The 24,588-nt window shown below is 42.5% G+C and overlaps 1 protein-coding gene across 4 annotated transcripts; it reads left to right on the forward strand.

Annotated features, from left to right (window-relative positions):
* Positions 1-1,221: 1,221 nt before the first annotated feature.
* eno4 (enolase 4) lies at positions 1,222-23,177 on the forward strand. 4 transcript variants are annotated; one of them, XM_085295890.1, is made up of 13 exons: positions 1,224-1,514; positions 4,845-4,973; positions 7,988-8,145; positions 8,457-8,572; positions 10,349-10,515; positions 10,590-10,718; positions 10,921-10,989; positions 12,018-12,182; positions 12,336-12,461; positions 12,584-12,758; positions 15,430-15,491; positions 21,801-21,918; positions 22,437-23,177. In XM_085295890.1, exons 1-13 carry the CDS (start codon positions 1,347-1,349, stop codon positions 22,556-22,558), a joined length of 1,704 nt encoding a protein of 567 aa, XP_085152016.1. In that variant the 5' UTR covers positions 1,224-1,346; the 3' UTR covers positions 22,559-23,177. The 4 variants fall into 4 exon arrangements, 3 of the variants coding, with proteins under 3 accessions (XP_085152017.1, XP_085152016.1, XP_085152018.1); XR_014894763.1 differs by lacking the exon at positions 15,430-15,491 and having other exon boundaries at positions 1,222-1,514; positions 22,437-22,576; XM_085295891.1 differs by lacking the exon at positions 4,845-4,973 and having other exon boundaries at positions 1,223-1,514.
* Positions 23,178-24,588: the final 1,411 nt, after the last annotated feature.

Raw genomic sequence — 24,588 nt, forward strand, 5'->3', positions numbered from 1 at the left:
AGGTCCATGCAAATCCAGAACACAAATTCAGCTTTTGCTGCTGGATTTACTGAAAGACTTTGTAAAAATTAATCAAAACATAATTCGTTTGAGTATCGTGCAGACAGGTTAGCATGTCAAACTTGGTGTGATAATGTTTTGTCATCGATTGTGTATCAAACAGGCCGCACACAAATAAAATTATTCAACATGTTTGCTCTGAAATAGACACGTTTGTTTTCCTTACCCTCAACCAAATACCGAACAACAACAGTCACCTCAAGTCACTGTAAAAATAAAACCCCAATAATAATAACAACAACAACAACAACAACAACAACAACAATAACAACAACAATAATAATAATAATAACAACAACAATAATAATAATAATAACAACAACAACAATAATAATAATAATAATAATAACAACAACAACAACAACAACAACAACAATAATAATAATAACAATAATAATAATAATAATAATAATAACAACAACAATAATAATAACAACAACAACAACAACAACAACAATAATAACAACAATAATAATAATAATAATAATAACAACAACAACAACAACAACAACAACAATAATAACAACAACAACAACAACAACAACAATAATAACAACAATAATAATAATAATAATAATAACAACAACAACAACAACAACAACAATAATAACAACAATAATAATAATAATAATAATAATAATAATAACAACAATAATAACAATAATAATAATAACAATAATAATAATAATAACAACAACAACAATAATAATAATAATAATAATAATAATAATAATAATAATAGATTAGCCCGTCATGGAATTAAGGACTTGAGGTGAGTGTTGTTGTGATTTTGCACTCCATCAATAAAACTGAAAAAATTAAATTGACACTTGAAAATCTCCCAAATCACGTTTGTATTTGTCAGAGTCACTTTACCACAAATACACAGAAAGATTACAGATATTGAACTACATAGATTTGTAAATCTCACGCTGAAATGCACAGACTGGACAGCATCTGTAACCTGTGCGACTGTGGTGTGTAAGGCATGATAACACAATATTAGTGTACAGCTGTATTTTGTTACAGTGGGGAACACAAAGTGATCAGTCATTAACTAATTGATGAGGGGTCGTTACAGCCATCCCCGGTCTGCAGGAACGCGACGAGCTCACACAGATAAACACTGTCACGGGGAAATATCTCCAAGTTTAATCCACGCTAACCGGTTATTCCGTCTAACTGAAAGAAATGCAAAAACCTGGCCTGCCGTTGTCACGTGAACACAACGTTTCTATGGTAACAAAAACCACAAACCGTGCAGAGACAGCTGAGAGGCTCGAAAAATGTCTCACCGAGCGTTTAGTAAACGTGTTTGCGAAGACAAGCGCGACTTTGACGAAATGAAAAACGCCGCCGTGGAGTTTTATCGAGTGAGCAGAGTCCCCCAGGACATGGAGCGAGCTCTACACCAGCTCTTCCTCCACCGGCCCGCAGACCTGCACGGGTACCTGGTAGGACTGTGAGCCTCTTTCTGTCCCTGTGATGTTAGAAAACAAACAAACAGAAGGTTGTTTGAAGTGTATTTGTTGTTCTTCTGTTGAAGGTATTTCCTGTTTGTAAGCACATATGAGGTGCTGTTTGTCACAGCAGCGTGACGGGGTGTCACAGTCATCACAACGAGCAAACAAAACGACTGTAAATAAAAGATAGCCCCAGCCACCTGACGTCACCTGTTGGTTTCAGACATCACCTTCCTGTGATGCACGAATCAGTTAGTTCTTAGTTTGACACACTGATTCAGAAAGTTGGATTTTTAACACTATAGTGTTAAAAATCCAACTTTCTGAATGTTACCCATATGGTGCCCATAGAACATAGCCCATCTGGGCTGGCTCAAGTGGGTCCTACTTGGCTAATCCAGGTGGGTCCCAGATTGGATGCCCATTGTAAGCCCATCCCCACTTGGAACCCCCATAGCCCATGTGGGGCCCACATACTGGTGTTTACTGGGTATGTTGAAATGTTTTGTCACTGGTGGGAATCATGTTGACTAATCCAAGTCAGTACTCAACTTTCTCGCTCTACCAAGCGTGTTCACATCACTCCCATCTTATATTCTTTACATTGGCTCCCAATAGAGTTTAGAATTCGCTTTAAAATTCTTGTTTTAACATACAGATTGGCTCCAGATTACTTATCCAAGCTTCTTATAAAATACACTGCTGCTCGCCATCTCCGCTCACAGACTCAGAGTCTCTTAGTTGTTCCCCGTACACGACTGAAGACAAAAGGGGCGGAGCCTTTCAGTCTGTTGCACCAAGGCTGTGGAACAGTTTACCACTACCACTACGTTTACTTGACTCTGTGGATTCTTTTAAAAAACAGTTAAAAACTTTTCTGTTCAAACAAGCCTTTTGTTGATCTACATATTTTATTTTATTTTTTTTTACATTATTTACATTTGATCTTTTACATTGTGTATAATGTCAAATCAAATCAAATCAAATCACTTTTATTGTCACATCACATGTGCAGGTACATTGGTACAGCACATGTGAGTGAAATTCTTGTGTGCGAGCTTCACAAGCAACAGAGTTGTGCAAAATACAATAATGTAAACAAGCAAAATACAAGAATGGCTACATCTGAAACTAATAAATATATGTACAATATATAATAGTATATGCATTTCTGGATGTGTATACTAAATATTTTTCTACGTGTGTGTGTGTGTGTGTGTGTACACATATTTTACAAATTAAATAGAGTAAACAATAAATAAAATATATAAAATAAATAAAATAAAATATACAGAGTGAGACATGTGCAAAACAGTGGCATTACTGTACAGTATGGAGTGCATAATGTTAAAGTTCCAGTAGTGAAGCTCAGGTGTCTATGACGTGTTCAGCAGTCTGATGGCCTGATGGAAGAAGCTGTCTCTCAGTCTGCTGGTACGGGACCGGATGCTGCAGAACCTCCTTCCTGATGGAAGCAGTCTGAACAGTTTATGGCTGGGGTGACTGGAGTCCTTGATGATCCTCCCCGCTTTCCTCAGGCAGCGCTTCCTGTAGATGTCTTGGAGGGAGGGAAGCTCACCTCCAATTATCCGTTCAGAGCACCGCACTACTCGCTAATGTCTATTGATTGTATTGTTTATTTTAATATTTTAATATTTGTGTACAGCGCTTTGTGACTGTCTGTTTGTGAAAAGCGCTTAATAAATAAAGTTTACTTGCTTTCTTACTCTTCCCACTATTGGGAAGCAGACAGCACACAGCTATGTTAACTGGCTGCTCGTTGGTCAGGTGAAGCAGCTATGCCCTTAACTCCAGTAGCCTCTAAGACGAAAGAAGAAATAGAGGCCCGATCTGGTTTTGTACCAGGCTTCAAATACCAATAACACGAAGGTGTTTTTCAGGTTGTAAAATTTGCCATTTGAACATGGGAGTCTATTGACCCACTTTTTGATTCAGCCTACCCATTAATATTAACAGCCACTGGTAACACTCTGGTGTCATGCCGCTCAGTTGTGCACCACGCAATTTTTCTAATTTTGCAAATATACTTGGTGATGCAACTCCTGCAACCAGGTGAGGCCTCGAGTGTACAGTCGGTGTATTTTTACTGCCTTTTAAAGGATACATCAGTGCAGAAGCTCAGAGATTTTCCACAGGCAAAGGTGCTGCAGCTTGCAGCAAATTATGTTTACTCGTCTTTACTTAACAAACCTAGTCCTCTAAAGAAAACCCCGTGAGCTATAAGACGAACTTAGGACTTACAAGTTATGCTAACTAGATTATGTTGAATACACAGTAATTAACTGGCTAGCTCCTGGCTAACAAGTGCCCCTTAATGTTAAATTAAATGCAGTGTATGCAGCTTTAGTTTTGCAAACTTAGAAGATGTCAGTGTGTATTGGCTGGTTTCTTTTATTGCAATATTGACATTATGTGTTGAAAGGCAGAAATCTCAGTGTTTATTGTAGTGTAAGGTTAACATGAAAACAGACACTAGTACTCAAGTGTCCAAAGGCTTCTTTGTTGCTCTGATGAGATTATAGTTGTCCTTTCACTACTTTCAAGGTATATTGAATGGAACATGATGTGATTTTGTAAATCATGTTCAGTGTAAGAGAAAGGACGGTCAGCCTGGGTACAGCCATTAGCTCGTGACAACTCATTGAGCACGTTTGATGCGGTCATTGTGAAAACACTTCATTTTTACCTGTCATGACCGTTTTAAATTATACATGTATATCTCACAGTTGGGTGCATTAATATTTCAGCACCGACAAATGAACAATGACAAGGACTCATTAATCTCTACAAGAGTCTGATTCATGGTGGCCAGCATGCTGGAAACCACATCGCACATCTGAAAGAACCAAAGTGGAAACACAACAAACATTATGAGCACAAATATAGTTTGGAATGACAGCGTTAGCCCGTTTCCTCTGCTGCTTTCGTGCTGTTAGATCTCAAAGGCCTCATTAGGTGAATGTGCAGTAGTAGCATGTATGCAGCAAGCAGGTGAATTCTGTACATTAAGTGAATTAAATAAGAATAGACAATATGAACATTTTACAAAATAGACAATATGAACATATTTAAAATTTAAAAAGAATTTGAAAGGTGCATTGTGGTCAGCACACGTCGCTGCTGCTTTTACAGGTGAATTTAAGATGTAAATAAAATGTGTTTTTGATGTTTTCTACACATGTTGTGTTTACTCTGTAACTACTGAACCATGCTATCATTGATGGTAAGGAGGAAACAGAATTGGTTAAATAACGTCACTCAGATACTGCGAGGTGTTTTTAACCATAACCATCCCTTCAGGCGGATTACTTTGCAAACCTCGCGGCACCACCGAGAATCAGCAGAGTGACGGGACGGCAGGTTTACGATGCCAGAGGACGACTTTCTGTTGAGGCAGAGGTCTACTGTGTTGTTCACAACAAGGACAAGGTAAAAGTCATTTGTCTCATTGTGGCCTTTAACTGGTGAACTCAGAGCTTTCTTATGTGACTGTGGCTGAATGTGATATGGATGAGTTTGGAGAACAAGCCAAAGGGTTGAAGAACATGTTGTTCATTAGTGCAGGAGCAGGTTTGTTTGGCTATGACGTACGACCTTAAATCAGCTCTCAGTTTAGTGAACAGATAAAATGACCTTACCCTCAGCCAGGCTGTCACCCTGCCAGGTGGCCCTGCACTGATAACTCGATAACAAGGCGCCTTGGAATTTTGAAATTCATACCACAGAGGCATCGCGTAAAAATCTCAGACAAGTTTCAATTTTAGTCGCCTCGACTGTCAGAGGTCAAGTTTTCCAAAAATCTTGTAATTGCGATAACTGAAGAAGGAAGTCACGTAGGATTTTCAAACATGAATCTACTAAATGTCTGAGGGGTCGCACTCGTGGCCACCAGCATTTTCATACATATGAGTTTACCTGGTTTGAGTTTTGCACGTCTCTTGCACTGTCTGGTGTTGCACTGTCTTTGTTTTGGTTTTTGCCATTTTGCACACTTGCACGTGTGCAGGCTGTCTGTCACATGTAGCACATGTAGCATGGTGTTGGAGTCACTGTGTGCCACTGCACATGGTTGGAATGACAATAAAGCCACTTGACTTGACCTAAGAGGAATTCATTGTGTGATAGTGCTGGAAAGTCTGACATTCATCTAAACTCCACTGGTACTGGTTAATACAGCAGTACATCTCAGTGTACCCGGTGCCCAAACAGTCACACTGAATGTTACCCACATGGCTAACCTGCAGCCTCCTTCCTCCTAATGAGGAGAAATGAAATGGTTGAAATGATATGAACCCTAACACCATACTGCTGGAGGCAGCGCAGGCAGAGGTCATTGTGCAGGCGCAGCAATTTCTCCATAGGTATGATCACTCTGCCCTCCAAGTACATGTTAGGAGAGCATTAATGAAATGTTAGGTTTTACTGAATAAATACAAATAAAACAGGAAACACTTTGGTCATTCCATATTAGAAAAAACAGAGTCAAATAAAAACAAATTTACAAAGTAACTGTTGTGCGTTGGATGCCAGGGTGTGCGCTGTGAACCAGTCCTACTGAAGAAATCCTTCACTCACGTGCTCGCGCCAGTGCTGCCCACCTCAGTAATTCTCTTCATTCCACCTGGTGTTTCTCTGCTCCACGTGGGCCTCCAGCTTCACTTGGGTGGTGCTGCACCCTGCTCAGCTCCCTGTCCCCAGACCTGAGGGCTTATTCCTGTCATCAAGCTTTGTATGCTTGTGCACTAACATAACCTTAGTCAGGAGGATTTTGTAATAATAATAATAATAATGCATTTTATTTGAGGGCGCCTTTCAGAAACCCAAGGTCACCTTACAAAAAACACAATTAATAAAAGGAACAATAGTCATAAAATACATAAAATAAGTTAAAATTACAAAACAGAGCGTGACAACAGATAAAATCAGCATTAAAGCGAATAAGCCAGTTTAAGCAGATGTGTTTTGAGCTGTGTCTTAAATACAGAAAGGGAGTCAATATTTCTTAGTGCAGGAGGAAGAGAGTTCCAGAGCCGAGGAGCAGAGCGACTGAAAGCTCTGCTCCTCACAGTGATGAGGTGCGAGGATGAACAGCAGATGATGATCTGAGAGGGCAGGAAACAGCGGTGATATGGAGCAGGTCACACAAATACTGTATGACACCCAAACTCTTAACCTGAGGGGAGGGAAGGGTAGGCGAATTTTCAATGTTAATGGAAAAGCTGTGGGATTTGGATAAGATAGAGGCTGTACCAATAAGTAAAACTTCAGTTTTATTACTGTTGAGTTTGAGGAAATTGGAGGAGAACCAGGATCTAATCTCAATAAGACAGTCTGAGAGGGAAGAAGGTGGGAGGGATGAACTGGGTTTAGAAGAAAGGTAGAGCCGGGTGTCATTGGCATAACAGTGAAAATTTATATTATATTTTCAGAACATATGACCAAGAGGGAGCAAGTAAGTAATGAATAAAAGAGGCCCTAATACTGAACCCTGGGGCACACCAGCAGAAACAGGACAGAGAGTTGAAGACTGGGATTTAAGTTGGATAAACTGAGTGCGGTCTGAGAGATAGGAGGTGAACCAGGAAAGGGGTGTGTGACTAATGCCAATGGAAGCTATCCATGGTATCAAACGCCGCACTAAGATCAAGAAGGATGAGGATGGATAGGAGACCAGAATCAGCTGCCATCAGAAGGTCATTGGTAATCCTTAGCAGAGCAGTTTCTGTGCTGTGATTGGGGCGGAAACCCGATTGAAATGGTTCATAGAGATTATGGTCATTGAGATGTAAATGAAGCTGGGCGGCGACAACTTTTTCAAGAATTTTTGAAATGAAGGGGAGATTTGATATAGGGCGAAGATGATCAAAGTTATTGGGGTCTGCACCAGGCTTTTTGAGAGTTGGAATAACAGAAGCATTTTCAGTGCTTCAGGAACAATCCCAGTGTTCAGGGAGGAATGAATAATATTGGTTATGAGAGGAGCTAACAAGGGAAGACAGGCTTTAACTAACACAGTGGGGAGGGGGTCAAGGTGACAGGTGGATGACTTAGATGTTTTAATGAGATTAGATACATCAGTTATGGAAGGAAGAGTAAAGCTTGAAAATAGGAAGACAGTGGGGGAAACAGGAAGTCTACTTCAGAGTCAGGAGCTCCTACAGAGTTAAGTTGACGTTGAATGTCTGAGATTTTACAAGTGAAAAAAGAGATGAGAGAGTTGCAAAAATCTGTCGCGCAAGAGAACAGCAGCGCCTTTTGCTAATCAGCCATATAGTTCATTTACATTTTATATGTCACCTGACGACAGGAAAAGGTAGATGATGTCATTTCCTAGCACTTTATACTGAGAGGTAAATACCCTGCAACATAAGAACTTTTACCTTGTACTAGTAAATCACCTTTTTCACCCTTCTGAAGGAGTCCTTCATGTTTGTGGTGTGTAGAGCATGTCATCAGCTGCTGTTTCGAGCCACTTGGTCCCTGAGAGTCAAGAGAGGACTGAGCATGTGATGGCTGCTGTGCTGTGGATCAATGAGCCTCTGAACAGCATGCTGAAAGACCGAAATCCTTGTGACCAGTTACAAATCGACGATATACTCAGGTAGCACCTAATACTACTTATTAGTAGTACTTCATTAGTAGTATTTTTCAGTGCTATGTGTTACCTTAAGGAACACGTGTCATATCATGTTCAGTCACAAAAACCATTTAACACATCTGTCCTGAAGTGGCCACTGAAGCCAGGATCCTTACATGAACTGGGAGGTGTAAGAAACAGATTTGACTGCAGTCTACTGACATTCACGCTGTACTTCTCTTGCTCTTCTGAAAATCTTCCTTAGGAATCAGGCTTGTCAGGGATTGTTACGTTGATTAAACCACATTTTTATTTGCTCATCTGAAATGATGTAGCACTTTCTTTAAGGACCGCTGTCTGGAGGAAAAAGAGGTCCGGGACAGGGAGAGGCCTGAGGTGATTCCCTCTTCATCTCCTCCACAAACTAAAGACAAGAAGATCATTAATAAAGGTGAGTGAGTGGTAAGTCCTGCCCTGAGCTTTCTGTCTTTAGTCATCAAATGTCATCAAATGTGCGGTGACTCCCAAACTAGGCGAGTGGCTCCAGCAGATCCCGGGAACAACATCGGAGATCTCTGTCCAGAAGAGCGCAGTCCTGGGAACAGCTAAGATACTGTGCAGGACCCTCAAGCGCCCAGGCCTCTGGTAGAGGACCCGAGCTTGAAGGATAAACCGCCCGGTGTTTTATTTTATAACACATAACCGACAAAAAGAGCTTTTAACTAGGGCTGGGTATCGTCAATCGTCGATTTCTATAATCGATTCCATTTTGACTCAGACAGTCAGAAAGTGTATAAAACAAAGCTGACACTGAGACTTCATCAGAGGTGTGAGCATCACAGCAGAGGCCTTTGTGTCAAAGTAACTGAGGATGAAACAGACAAACATGATGGAGATTTTCCTGGCCTGGCTTTTTATAGCAGGTCAGAAAACCATGAATCAAACCATGAATGAACATTACCTGCTGCTGCTGAAGTGAAGCAGAGTTATTACGGTTTGATTACAGACACAGCTGAGCAATCATTTGTAAAAGTTTACACGTCTTTGCTGTTAAACAGCAGAAATCAGACTTTGTTGTCATTTTTGAAAAAACACAACTGTGGCCAGCAGCGCTGCACACAGCAGCAGACTGGTGCGTGATGGCAATGAATAATGCAGAAAACAGAGGTTTGATGGTAAACTGGTCTCTCAATACTGTGAGAGAGAGAGCTGTGCAGGAAGTGAGGTTTTATGGTGGTGGAAGCAAAAAACAGCCAAAGTCAGAGGGAGTTCATGACGCTGTTTGTCAAACGTGAAGCGTAGTTTGAGCTTCTTTTGCTGCTGGTTCGGTGAATTTTGGTCAGAGTGATGAAACCTGCAGCTGTGACATGTCTGGTAAAATACGTTTATATTTAACAATCGATTCAGGATTTAATCGATGTCGCTTTATTGAAACCAAAATTGATTGGAATCAGAAAATTGATTTTTTTAAACCCACTCCTACTTTGAATATTTTGACATTGTTATCTGATAGCTTTCCTTTCATTATTAGATAGACTGGCACTCTTTATGAGGCAGTAAGTGAAAAGGTTTGATCGTGTTGTGTTTGCTGTTAGGAAAGGATACAAAGAGGCACCTGAAATGGATTTATTTTCATCCTGTTAATCGCTGCGATGTCTCCCTCCAGCTCTCACTCTCTGCTCTTTCACAGCATTCAGTTTAATACAAAACTAATAATTCGTAATATCTCACACACAGTTTTTCTTCTTGTTTTGGCTGCTCCCTTTTTTGGTCACCACAGGGAATCATTTATCTTCATGTCATCCACCCTTTGCATTACCTCCTCCTGCCCTCCTTCAAACTTCGACTGTGTGCTCAAGCTTTCTTTTAGTGTAAACTGGAGTTTGTGAGCGATCAGTAAAATCAAAGTTCTCGTAGTCCTGCACCTTTTGAGCCATCTTGAATCAATTCTGGGGTCTTATTTGGTCCAGTTTTTTGAAGCATTACCCTAAAATTAAAACTTTCAATGTTTTGGTCACTGTGTTATAAAAACTGTGTAAACTCACCACTGTGGTCAGATTAAAAACAAAGAAACTGAGTTCAAAACAAGACTGGAAGTTTTGCTTCTCTCACTGTTTCTTGCTCTTGTGGAGGTTCAGGTTCTTTCTCTGATTAATCTTAGGTTTTTTTCTCTGTTACAAGCCAGAAATATGCTCCAAACTCTTTTGGGATTTTTATTATATTACAGGTAAAAAGAGCATCGTGGAAAAGCCATTTCCTGCAGTGGAACCACAAAAGCCAGTTCTACAGGGAAGCTTGGCTGTTGGCTCAGTGTCGCTGGCTGTGGCCAAAACTGGGGCACAGATACAGGGCATCCATCTGTACGAACACATAGCAGCTCTGAGGAACCAGGAGGTTTGATAATGAAAACACATACTGGATATTCGACGCTGGAAACAACATATAATAATGTTATTCATTTTGTTCAGCCTCCGGCACAGTTTCACATCCCTGTTTCCTTGGTGACATTGCTCAGCTGTGGCAAGACCTCGCCGGGAAAACTGAATTTACTGGAGGAAGTGATCCTGATCCCCAAAGTGGGACAACAAGTCAAACAAGTACAAAACAGAAACCTTTGGCTTACTTCTTCCTGTTGTCATCCTCCATAGACTAGCTCACAGTTAGTGTGTAGATCTCAGTGTTTCCTTTTTTGCTGTTTTGATGCAGTAGATTATTAGTAAGTCACCTTGGTTTCTTTATATTCTCCATTTTTCACTCTACAGTTTATAAAACATACTGAAATCTGACCTTCTTCCACAGATCATCACAATGGCTCTTGAGGTACAGAAGGAGATGATGAGAATAATGAAAACTTTAACCAATGGCGGGGTGAGGGACATTGCTGTTTATTAATTTTAAGAGTAGGCGCTGAATTCAGCAGATTGTATGAGGGCAGAGAATGCACACGGCGGAGGCAGGATTCAGAGATTTCCTGAAAAATATAACAGAGAATTGTATTAAGTGTTCATCGTTAAATTTGAAATTAATGTATCTGTGCTTATCTAAAGATCTAAAATGCTTCTTAAACGATTCCTCTATTTACCTGTGAATAGTTTGCATTTCATTTTCAGCCCTGCTGACTGACCCCTAGAACTAAAAAACAAAGAGTGGAGAGTGGGAGTTTGACAGTTGGCTTCTAATAACCTTGCAATGAGGACTATCTCATTCAGATATACAGTATTAATATAAACTTGTCTATTGTCATCCACATGTAGCTTCAGCTAAGCTACTTTGCAGCAAAAATATCTAAACAAAAACATACTTTCACCAACATTGTCACTTTACAAGTACCAGGTTTGGTTGGACCGCCTTCTGCCCTCACGGTTATTTCATTTATTTTTCAGTAAGGTGCTGAAAGCAAGTCAGAGGTTTTAGTCTATATTAGGATGATGTAGTCTAATTTTGATGAGCACCTTGCTCACTGCAGCTTCACTCTCCTCTTCATCCTCTGCTCCACAGCCGGACTCGTTTTGAAGTCAGACATGTAGTGATTATCTGCTTACAATTGTTTAGTAAGTGGCTAATTATAGTTCCTGCTTTAACCTGGCTGTTCTTTCTGGCCTCTGCCATCTACAAGCCATTTTCATCCAAAGAAGAGCTGCATTGGATGTTTTTTTTTCTTCTTTCTTCTTCCCCAGATTGTCTGCACCAAAAGTCATGCCATGTTGAAATTCAATAAAATCAGCTTTTGTCTCTATTCCAACCATAGCAAGTTCTACTCACCATGTTTACATGCCTAAATACAGCGAGTTTGTTCCACTGATTAGCTTTACTGAGTAGGTGCACCCAATAAAGTGTCTCACAGTTGTTTATGTATATATAATAGTTACTTATGTGAACCATGTGCTTGTTCCAAGGCCAGCGAAGCATTTGTATGTGACAGCGGGGCCCTGGCTGTAAGCCACGAGCGAGCAGAGCAGCCTCTGGATCTGATCGCTGAAGCCTGCACCAACCTTGGAGTTCCACTGGGCACACAGATCCATTTAGCTTTGAACTGTGCTGCTCATGAGCTCCTGGACCCTGTAAGTTCACCAAAAATAGTCAAACACTTTATGGAAAATAATGTGTTGACATGTTCTTGTGAACTTTTTCAAAGCAAATACATCATAAGCATATCAGTTTAAAAAAACAACAAGATTTATCGTCTTCTTGCTGGATTCTCTAATCTCTTGTAGTCTAAGGGGAAGTATGAAGTTGCTACTGGAGTTCTGAAATCGCCCGATGAGTTAGTCGACCTGTACCAAACCCTCATCAGCAAATACCCAGCAGTGGTGGCTTTAATAGACCCATTTAGGCAAGAGGTAAGCAAGGCTAGCAAATAAATCTTGGACTAGTTCTGTGTCTTCTCTAAATATAGTTTTGCTGTCAACAAAATGTTCATGATTGCTGTGTATTCATGTTCCTGTGTCTGTTAATTCATAAGGACGGAGACCAGTGGGAGAAGCTGAGCAGTATGATTGGAAACTCGTGTTCACTGCTCTCTGATGTCTCCTACAAGTCACAGGGACCTCCCCTTCCTGGAGTCAGAGGCCATATCTTAAAACATATCAATGAGACAACAGTCAGTGACCTGATCCACATGACATCAGAGCAACAAGGTAACAGCTGGAGAAGAGAAAGATGGCACATGGATGAATGAAGCAAACTGCATAAAGTGCAATGAGTGGTCAGGTAGAGTAGAAAAGCACTATGTAAGAACCAGTCCATTGACCAGTTACATCAGGTCCAAGTAACAGTGAACAACTCAGTTAGTTGCAAAAATGAAATGTTTGCAATAGGAGTATTCCTTATGCTTCCTCTTCAACAGTCAATGATTTCTTCCGCAACCTGTATAATTAATGGTACAATGCATCTGGTACGCATTTACACACAGCAGACAGTGATGTTCATCTCAGGTTCACCCTTAAAAATTTGCTGACCTTACTCTCTTACACTCCAAACTGAGTAATATACAGTAACTTGTTGCAAAAAGAACTGATCCAACATATTCTCTCTTTCAACATCTAACATACATGTAAAATACTACATACTACATGCTTCTTGGTGTAATTCAACATGCACAGCTATGACCCAATATTGCATCTTTCTAAATGAGGATTGGATTAAATAAAAAGCCTGTACATCATCAGAAGGGTAAAACTAACCAATCTCAGAGTGGTCTAATCCTGCTGTCACAGCTGGTCAGGCTGGACTCAATGCAGGACTCTGAGTCATACAGGTAAGATATATACATATGTACATTGATGAAGGATCACGGCTCCAGGGGAGGTCCAGGGCATCCAGGGGATGTTCAGGGCATCCAGGGGATGTTCAGGGCAAGGGTAACACGTCTACACTCCTCTTCACACATTCTGTGACTCACACGCTCACAGACTCACTCCACACTGAAATCCACTCACGCTCACGTTCATCCAACAGGGTCCACAGGAAACAAGAAGGGTTCCAGGAAGGTTGAGGTAAGTACAACGATCCAATGAAGAACATCACCGACATGTAAGGGTTGAGCTGAGACACATGGAAAAGAGTATTTCTGTGCATGCTCCGAGGACGCTTCAACTAGACTGAGACAAGGTTGACCATGGAGTCAATCTCAAACTGCCCATTGAAGTTGGGAGCCAGTTTCCTGGACTTGATTCAGACTGGAACGTACTGCGCTGAAAGCAGTCCATCGGTTTTCCATTGGGCAGCTCAGGTGGCTCTCCAGATGTGGCGGTGCCTGCGTAGATGATGTTGAACAGAGGGAACCATACGCTCACTCTCAACTGTTGGGAACAGCCGCCGTTGGTAGCCCTGTGATGCGACAGCAGACGTGAGGCTAATATGGGCATATTCGATGCAAGTGAGGTAAGAACTCCAGGTGCTCTGTTTGGTGGAGGTGAGGCAGTGAAGTGCTGCCTCCAACTCCTGGTAGGTACATTCGGTTTGGCCATTAGTCTACAGGTGAAATCCTGAAGACAAACTAACCTTGGCTCCGACTGCCGGACAGAACCCTTTCCAAACTCTAGAGTTGAACTTGTCCCGGGTCTGATATGATGTCCAAGGGGATCGCGTGAAGTTGAAAGACAGGTTTGGTAAGGATTTGGGTGGTTTCTGTTGTGAGGAAAAGCCACGAAATGTGCTGGTTTTGAGAACTGGACAACAATAGTCAGAATTACCATATTTCCTGCAGAAGGAGGAGGCCTGTCATAAAATCAAGTGCGATCTGAGACCATGGTCGTCTGGAGGTCGGCAGAGGTCGAAGTAGGCCTGCAAAAGGAAAGGTTTGAGGCTTATTTTGAGCTCAAGTAGAGCAAGCTAAAATATGCTCCCTGGTATGCCAAGTGTAGGCCACCAGGCGTTCCAGGAAAGAGATAGTCTGATTGATGCCTGGATGCCAGGTGAACCTCGCCGTGTGGTCCCACTGGAGAACTCAGGACTGGACTAGGGTTGAAACGTAGAGCCACTCGGGCGGCCTGGTTCTGGGATCAGGTTTGTTGTACTGTGCCTCACAAACTGTGGACTTTATCCCCCATGTAACAGCTCCGATAACATGAGGAAGATTGAGGACTCCTTCAGAACGTCCTCTGAGGAAGAAAACTGCTGAGACAGTGCGTCGGGCTTGACATCCCGTGAACCAGGCCTGTAGGTGATAGAGAACTGAAAATGTGTGAAAAACAGTGCCCACCTGGCTTGATGGGCGCTCATCCATTTTGCAGTTTGACGATACGCCAGGTCCTTGTGATCAGTCCAGACTATGAATGGTTGGGGCGTTCCCTCGAGCCAGTGATGCCAGGGCTAACTTGATGAGGAGGAGTTCTCTATCCTCCACATTGAATTCACGAAAGAAGTAAGCAAAAGGATGTAGCTTACCTTCATACTGCTGCGAGGTGATTAAAAGCAGCCTAAGAAGACTGATCCCACTGAACCTTGGGAGAGGTGAGTGAGATATTAGACGATCTTACTGATATTCCAGATGAAGCTGCGATAAAAGTTAGTTAAACCCAAAAAGCATTGGAGCTGCTTCCAATCTGGGGGTTTGGACCAGTCGAGTACTCGTCGGACCTTCACTGGGTCTGGTTTGATGTTCCCCTGCTCAGTAATGAAGCCCAAGAAGGAGACTGTTTCCATGTGAAATTCACATTTCTCAGCTTAAACAAATAGACGGTTTTCCAGCAAATGTTGTAACACCTGTTTGACAGTCTATAGGTATATAAAAATATTGGAAATTATTGCCACAATGGTGCATTACTATAACAGCTAACTGTCTGTTTGTGTCTTGTTGGCATACAGGTTCTGTGTTGATGGGAACTACATGCAGTGAGCCATGCAGTGAGGATTCTTTGTCAGATATAGTAAGTCTTCTTCCTGGTTTCTGAGTGATGCTGCCATGGTGGCGAACAGTGTCAATGTGAAGTTCTGTATAAGCAGACGGCAGCCATCTGCTTATACAGAAATTCACATTAAACAGAAATTTACATGAACTACTTACATTAAAAGATAGATAGATTTAAAACAGATATTCGTCTACAAATAGTGACAGAATTTCTGCATGACAGTGCCTTACCTGAAAAATGATAGGTGCCCAGCAGCCTCGCTTTGTGTGTAACCAGAATGCAACCAGCTGGTAACCAGTTGAGTCACACTATTGCACTGACCAGTTTCAGAAGTATTGTGCTTATCAGCACAGACTCACTTAGAATGATTTCCATTTGATGGCAATATTTTCGCATTTCCAAATTATTATCTTTTTTTTTTCAAATATTATAAATTAAGATCATATACCTAGCCCTTTATTTGTCATGTGCAAATAAGGGGATATCTATCTTAAAGCTCAGGAAACTATTTCGACAACTTGCCAAACAGCTAAAAGAGCAAATGAGAGCAGGTCCAAAGATATCCACTACAACCTGAGATTCTGGCAAAATACATTTATATTTAAAAATAGATTCAGGATTTAATGAATCAATATCGCTTTATTCAAACTAAAATTGATTTGAATTGGGGAAATTGGCTGTCTCAGTGCCAGCCTGACAGGATGACCAAGACTATTGACTCCCTGTTCACCCTGCAGCGATGTTTGGCCTGGAGGCAGCTGAACTATTACAGCAGGCTCAAGATAGTCATTGCTGTGCCAAGGAGGTGTCAAGGGGCCTCTCCAGGAGATCTAGCAGTTCTAGAAGGTCTAGGGCTTCCACATATCAGCCAGCTTCTGAAGTCCCAGACTTACCCTCGGACCAGGCCAACCATCCCCATCCCTGTCTCCCCAGCGCAGGGCGACTTGGTCAGCTCTGGAGGCAGACCTTTGGTTGGTGTCTACCTTGACTGAGGACTAATGCCTGCTGTTCTTCCGTAGACCTTGAATGACCATCTTGATCCTTTCCTCAGTGCGCGACCCCCAGCAATTCCAGATACTGCGGGAAAAACTTGGCCCTCTTGGGAAAAGGTTCAACACAGGAAGTGGATGCCGATAACTGACAAGCTGGGTTCTCTCCCCACTACTTTTTAGTTCTTAAGCGGGACAGGAGACTTCACTCAATTTTGGATTTCAAGAGGTCTTAACCATTATCGTCAGCCCCTAAGATGCAAGATGCTGATGAATCCGGGGGTGAGGCAGGCTGTCAAAGCTTTAGCTTGCCACCATCAAGCTAAAGTATGTCTACTTCCAGATTCCTATCTGGCAGGGGCACTCCCCCGGGCTCAGGCCAGGGGAGCAGAGACTCCATCTGCAGATGTTCGACCAGATCTGGTGCCACTTTGTAAGAGTAGAGGTTGACCTTTTTGCCTCCAGGAAGTAAACAAATTCCCTCACCCTAACCCACCAGGGCTGCCTACTCCTTTTGCTGGGGACTGTTTGCCTCTTGATGTGCAGTCCACCAGTTGGGAAACTGGGGCCACAATTGACACCACCATGCAATTTCTGCAGTCAGGCTTGAACCTACACCACTGTACTCTGGTCATGTGGACTTTGGTCAACTGCTTGCCCACTGAGCTAAACAACACTGCTCAAGTGACCTACTCAAGTGCCCTGAGGGTCGTGCCCTCTGAATATCTACTAGATGATAGGAGTGCAGGTCTACAGACAATTCTTATTGTGACCATCACCAGTACTAACCAGCTGGTCTACACAATACAATGGCTTGCAAAAGTATTGGGCCCCCTTGAACTTTCCCACATTTTGTCACATTACAGCCACAAACATGAATCAATGTTATTGTAATTCCACGTGAAAGACCAACACAAAGTGGTGCACACGTGAGAAGTGGAACAAAAATCAGACACGATTCCAAACATTTTTTACAAATAAATAACTGCAAAGTGGGGTGTGCGTAATTATTCAGCCCCCTGAGTCGATACTCTGTAGAACCAGCTTTTGCTGCAATTCCAGCTGCCAGTCTTTTAGGGTCTGTCTCTACCAGCTTTGCACATCTACAGACTGAATCTTTGCCCATTCTTCTTTGAAACAGCTCCAGCTCAGTCAGATTAGATGGGCAGCGTTTGTGAACAGCAGTTTTCAGATCTTGCCACAGATTCTCGATTGGATTTAGATCTGGACTTTGACTGGGCCAGTCTAACACATGGATGTGTTTTGTTTTAAATCATCCCAATGTTGCCCTGGCTTCATGTTTAGGGTCATTATCCTGCTGGAAGATGAACCTCCGCCCCAGTCCAGAGAAGCACCCCCAGAGCATGATGCTGCCACCACCATATCTGACAGTGGGGATGGTGCGTTCAGAGTGATGTGCAGTGTTAGTTTTCCGCCACACATAGCGTTTTGTATTTTGGTCTCATCTGACCAGAGCAGCTTCTTCCACATGTTTGCTGTGTCCCCCACATGGCTTGTGGCAAACTGCAAACGGGACTTCTTATGGTTTTCTGTTAACAATGGCTTTCTTCTTGCCACTCTTCCATAAAGGCCAACTTTGTGCAGTGCACGACTAATAGTTGTCCTGTGGACAGATTCCCCCACCTGAGCTGTAGATCTCTGCAGCTCGTCCAGAGTCACCATGGGCCTCTTGGCTGCATTTCTGATCAGCGCTCTGCTTGTTCAGCCTGTGAGTTTAGGTGGACGGCCTTGTCTTGGTAGGTTTACAGTTGTGCCATGCTCCTTCCATTTCTGGATGATGGCTTGAACAGTGCTCCGTGGGATGTTCAAGGCTTGGGAAATGTTTTTGTAGCCTAAGCCTGCTTTGAATTTCTCAATAACTTTATCCCTGACCTGTCTGCTGTGTTCTTTGGACTTCATGGTGTTGTTGCTCCCAATGTTCTCTTAGACAACCTCTGAGGCCGTCACAGAGCAGCTGTATCTGTACTGACATTAGATCACACACAGGTGCACTCTGTTTAGTCATTAGCACTCATCAGGCAACGTCTATGTGCAACTGACTGCACTCAGACCAAAGGGGGCTGAATAATTACGCACACCCCACTTTGCAGTTATTTATTTGTAAAAATGTTTGGAATCATGTCTGATTTTCGTTCCACTTCTCACGTGTGCACCACTTTGTGTTGGTCTTTCACCTGGAATTACAATAAAACTGATTCATGTTTGTGGCTGTAATGTGACAAAATGTGGGAAAGTTCAAGGGGGCCGAACACTTTTGCAAGCTACTGTAGCAGCAGTGATGAGTGAGAGGCTTGGTTTCAAGAGTAATAACCACAAGGAATAGTACCTTCCATGGAGAAGCCCAAGATCAAGGTAGCATGGAGGGAAATTGGCCAACTATCAGAGTTGCAGAAAGGTGCGAAGAAGGTGCCTTAGAAATACAGCAAGCTGTCTATACCTGATGCCTTGAACAGGGGAACAATATGAAAACAGCCCCACCAAGACTGGAGACAGAGCAATACTGGAAGAGCATATGGGAGAAGGCTGTAACCCATAATGGCAATGCTCAGTGGCTAGTGGATCTAAGGCAGACCACCACAATTGCACTGAACAGGATCCAGTAACCACCACAAGCGCAGATAAAGAGTCTCAAGCAAGAATAGTTGGACAGCACCAGGCCCTGAAATGATTCACGCCTACTGGTTGACTGTAATCCATGAGCCTCTGGCACAAATGAACCAGCTGCTAATTTACAAGACACACCTGGAATGCTTAACTGAAGGCCGGACAGTCCTGATCCCCAAGGACCCCAGAAGGGATCAGTCCCATACAACTACCGGCCAATAACCTGCCTCAGTACCAGACGCTCCTGTCAACTATCATAGCGGCTAAGATGAACAGGCACATGGCTCAATACATGAGCGGGGCACAGAAAGGAATTGGCAGGAATACCAGAGGAGCAAATCATCAGCTGCTGGTAAACAGAGCAGTCGCCTGAGACTGGATGACCAGACTGACCAGCCTGTGCACTGCCTGGCTTGATTACAAGAAGGCCTATCACTCGGTGCCCCACAGGTGGATCCTGGAATGCCTAGAATTGTACAAGATCAACAGGACCCTAAGAGACTTCATAAGGAATTCAATGGGGATGTGGCGTACAACATGTGGGATGATATCAAGCTGTATGCCAAGAAGGCACGGGACATCGATTTACTGATCCACACCACCAGAATCTACCGCAATGACATCGGAATATCATTCAGACCGGAGAAGTGTACTTGGATGTAAGTAAAGGGAGGGAAGGTAGTCGGAACTGAGGGGATCGCACTTCCAGAAGGCAAAATTGCAGACATTGAGGGCAATAATAAGTACCTGGGAATCCCACAGGCAAATGTAAACCAGGAAGATGCCGCTAGGAAAGCCGCAATCACCAAATACCTGCAGCGGGTCAGGCAAGTCCTGAGGAGTCAGCTGAACGGTAAGAACAAGATCCAGGCTATCAACACCTATGCCCTGCCCGATCAGGTACTGCAGGGGCATTTCATATGTATATAGTGATAACACTACACACCTGTGGAACTTCAGGTTGGGGGTTTGACTCTCAACCAGGGGGGTCTGTATCCAGTAAGGGTCCCTGTCAGCCTGTCAGATACATAGATCAGATACCTAGCTGGGATAATAAGCTGGCCAAAGGAGGAGATAGAAGCCAATGACCTCAAAACAAATCCAGCACCTGTACTGTACGCTAAGCAAAATGGTGAGTGTTAGTACCATACTCCAGGATGAGACAATGAACATCCATGAGTACATCAGGAAGATGGCCTCAACCGGCCGCGTGCTTAGAGAATACCTAAGCTAGCAAGAACCTGAGAAAGAAAAAGAGCAAGGAGAAGAACCAATCATGGAAGGACAGGCCTCTGCACGGTATGTACCACCGGCAGATGGAGGAGGTGCGTGACATCCAGAAATCCTACGACTGGCTGGACAAAGCTGGACTGAAAGGCAGCACAGAGGCCCTAATCATGACCGCACAGGAACAAGCTCTGAGCACAAGATCCATAGAGGCTGGGGTCTATCACACCAGGTAAGACCCCAGGTGCAGGCTGTGTAAAGATGCCCCAGAGACAATCCAGCACATAACATAACGCCCCCAGGGTGGTGGAGAATGACCGAGCTAAGATCCTGTTTCGTCACTCATCCAAGTGACTTCTTCAGTCTTGCAGTCAGCTGAGACTGAACAAGTCACCTGGATGAGTGACGAAACATTTCTCCCACTGAAAAACATCCAGATGAACAGAATAAACCTTTTGGGGGTATAGCTACATCTATCACTACGCCCTTCTTCCCCTGCTTGCCCACATGTCCTATGTCCAGCTGGTTAGCCATCACCAGTTTTTCCATCTGTATCTGTGTCCCACAGGATCTTTGTCAGGTGGTTGATATATATATGTGTGTGTGTATCAGTTGATATTTGATTTATATCCACCATTGTTTTCAAGGTCAGCTACAAATTTATCGGTCTAACGTTGAAACAAAGCTTAATTTGGAAATTATTTAGAAACTATAGTACTTATAAGTGTGGCGTGTATTGTGAAGAAAGAAAGGTGAAACAATAAAAGTGTGGGCTTTGTAAATACTCCCTGGAGCGTGAGGTGCCATGGCAGAGGTTTGTGCTCTTTGGGTGCTTCTTGTTACCTTTTTGTCTTTGTTTTAGTCTATTTATGTGTTTGCATTCAGGTAATGTTGTCTATTTCAAAGTGTTGATGTCTGAGACTGATAGTGATTAATCATGACAAAATAGTATGGTTATTGTTGTGTTAATTTCAGAGTGGTGGATATAGGTAACCATGTTACAATTTATTATTAACATCAGTTGTATTTGAGAACGTTAGAAAGATGCAGTTTGCTATGATGACGAGAACAAAAGAGTTTTTCGATATTCAATTAATTCCTTTGGTTACAATATGACAAAAAGCAGATAAGAGAATAAAAGATAGTCCATTCTTTCCTTGTCGGCTGCACAAAAAGTGACCAGAGACTGCCGTTGGACTACACACTGCATCTTATTGTTTATTGTATGATGCTGCTCTGAACTCCATTTTAAGCAGACTCGTGGAAATGAGTAGTATCTCAGGTAACAATTGCAAGGAGGATTGTTTATTAAGATAACGAGATCAAATATCAAGTAATAAAAAACTGGACCTGTACAAAGGTCACTAATAACCCCGACTGTCCATCCGTTTGCTGTGGAACTGTTCATCTATTTTGATTAACAAGCAGTGTAAATAGATGAAATATTGCTGTTTGTGTCTCAGACTGTGCTTTTCTTCTCGTTCAGGCTGTGGGTCTGGGCCTGCACTATGTCAAACTGGGAGGTCTAAGTGGGGCTGAGAGGATGACTAAATACAACCGGCTGATTTCTATAGAAGAAGAACTGGCCCAACAGGGAATCCTTGGTAGGTTTTTTTTTTCAGCCTTCCTTGTGATTTTTCTTTGGCTGGACAGAGAAACAAGGCCAGACAAAGCCCGAGAGAGAGAACGGTAGTAGTAGTGTCTGGGTTTGGGAACACGTCTCTCTCTTACTGCTGGATATGAAAGGACACGGTGTGTGAGGAATTGTACAAACGCGTGTTTGTGTGTGAGTGTAAGAGTGAAAACCCCCTACCTTGGATCTGTTAATTGGCCACCTAATTACACACAAGGACAAATACTTTCCCATCCATCATTTCTAAAAAAGCAGGCAGGGGCAGCAGAGGGTTAATGAGAGATGAGTACACGTCTGTCTAATCAGCTGCCATAAGCCGGCATTATTCAGCATGTTTATCTGTGTTTAATGTTTGTGTTCATTCTACACGAAGTGAAAGGGTTAACGTTCCCCAGCCGCAGCAGTACAAATGCTATTTCCATCCAGTTGTCGTAGGTGTCTACGCTCCAGCTTTTGTACATTCACTTTATTTAATTTTGTCTCATCCAGTCTTTAAGGAGAAGCACCCTCCTCCACTGTTCCCTGACAACTCACATAAGCATTCAGGCACCGAGGGAGCAAGGTCTGGATTGGAGGAACACAGCTCACATCTGATTCAGACGGATCTTTGAAGGTGTCTTCATGATAATATAATATATTTACCTTTCACAATTCAGTTTTGCAGTTAACACCACCTGTAATAATCTGCTGAGGTGATTATAACCGTTGTGGATCGATCCAGGGTCACCATTGTATGAGCACCATTCTGCTATGTTTACAGCTCTGAAAAAAGTGTCTCTAACAGTTTGAAATATGAGTTCTTGTCAAGAAAAACATCAAATATATTCACATTTTGAGCTTCAGACTCAAAACACAGTGCTATGTACAATGATGTCATTTTAATTTGAAATAAAAACCAGAACGATTTTAAGGGACGGAAGTTCAAGCCAGTTCAAGCCCCAAACAAGTGCACATGGAAGATTTGCTTTTATATCTTAAATCTGCTGGATGGTGTTTGAAGGAAACGTTTGTATGTTTTTACTCCTCAGCAGTAAAAGAATGAGGGGGTGTTGTCATCAGTGTCAGGTGTACTAAAAGTCTCAGACAGGTTTGTGTCTCAGTGACCTCAACCTCAAGGTCAGAGGTCAAGTTTTCTGAAAATCTTGGAAATGGGATGAAATTAGATTTTGATTCAGTGTCAGTGTGTTTTCAGTGTTTGCATTTTTCAGCAAATAAAAGAGAAAATGATCACGCGTGGCCCAGAAGCATGTTTTCCTGCTGTCTTCCATTTCTGCAGGTCTGCATGTGCGTCGATCCAGAATATCTCCAGGCAGTAGAAGATTTAACTGAAAATCAAATTAATGGAATTAATTTCACAGCTCTGAAAAGAGGTTCATTTATCGCAGTCTTAATTTAAAAGAACTAAAAGACGAGACCACAGTGAAACATTTTAATGTCACAGCTGACGGTGACACATTTTGTTAGCAATCTGATTTAAGAGTGTGACAGTTGAGTCATCGTGTTCGCTGCGCCTGTGGGAGCTTTAAAAGAGCTGGGTAAAGAAAAGGCTGATAGACAGACATATTCAAGTACAGAGCGCTGACAGCGTTATCAAACACTGCCTGCCCCTTGTCAGCACGGGACGTGAGCAAAAGGCTCCTGTGTAACTGGGCAGCGCCTGATGGCTCGCATCGTGCGGAGGAAGTGATTGTGTCTGTGTAACAACAGAAGAGGAAAGACCCAGAGGTGCAGCTCAGAGGAGCTGCATGGACCAGACACAAAGCTGCATCAATGTGTCACATCACTTTGTCATTGAACATAGTACTGATCACCAGGGGTTATAATTTATGCACAGTTTATAGTGCCACAGTCAGGGGTTAAAGCGGGCTAGTGTTTGGTTTGGTTTACTCAGAGGTACAAAAAGACGAAGGCAGGACAGGTGAGGAAGAAGACAAGGAAAGGGATACCTGACACCTCACTCTGGATCACTTTATTGGTGAAGAAAACCTTTGAACAGTGAATTCTAGGATGAACTGCTGTCCCATTCCTCTATTGTACAGTACTACAGAGCTTTTGTGATTTAAAAACAAAGCACGAATAACGAGAATGGGGAAAGAAAGTACGCGTGCTCCTGATGTGGCTGCCCACTGGGATGGCCACATCTGTCTTTGGAAACCACCGTTGTGTCTGATTGGTTGGCCTGCAGCTTGCTTGTATGTCTGCAGCCTGAATTCCCACAGGACCTCAGCTGTGTTGTTTTCAACAAGAATCAGAGGCTTCTGCTCCACATGCAGCACAGATGTTCTTGTACACTGTCCCAGCTTTTCATCCGGTGCCACAGCGGTCACGTCAGTGGGCGTATGTCATTGTCATGAGACACAAACAAACAAAATCACGGTCTAGTAATGCAGTAACGCAGCATGCTTACGGGAAAGGTAATCTAATTACTTTTTTTACAATAGTAATCCCTTAATTTACTCGTTACTTGAAAGAAGTAATCAGATTATGCGTTACTGCCCATCTCTGCTTGGAACAAATTACAACAGGACAACAGGACTGAAGGGTTTTCATCAAACTGGAGCATGGGATGGCTGTTTCTTAATCTTTTATTGTTACTGTCTTTTATTTTAATTGGTTATATGAATTGTAATGACTATAGTGT

Source organism: Mchenga conophoros, linkage group LG13 (assembly GCF_057382185.1).
Source record: "Mchenga conophoros isolate Kocher_MC1m ecotype Shallow Benthic linkage group LG13, M_conophoros_male_GT1.1, whole genome shotgun sequence".
Taxonomy (NCBI): domain Eukaryota; kingdom Metazoa; phylum Chordata; class Actinopteri; order Cichliformes; family Cichlidae; genus Mchenga; species Mchenga conophoros.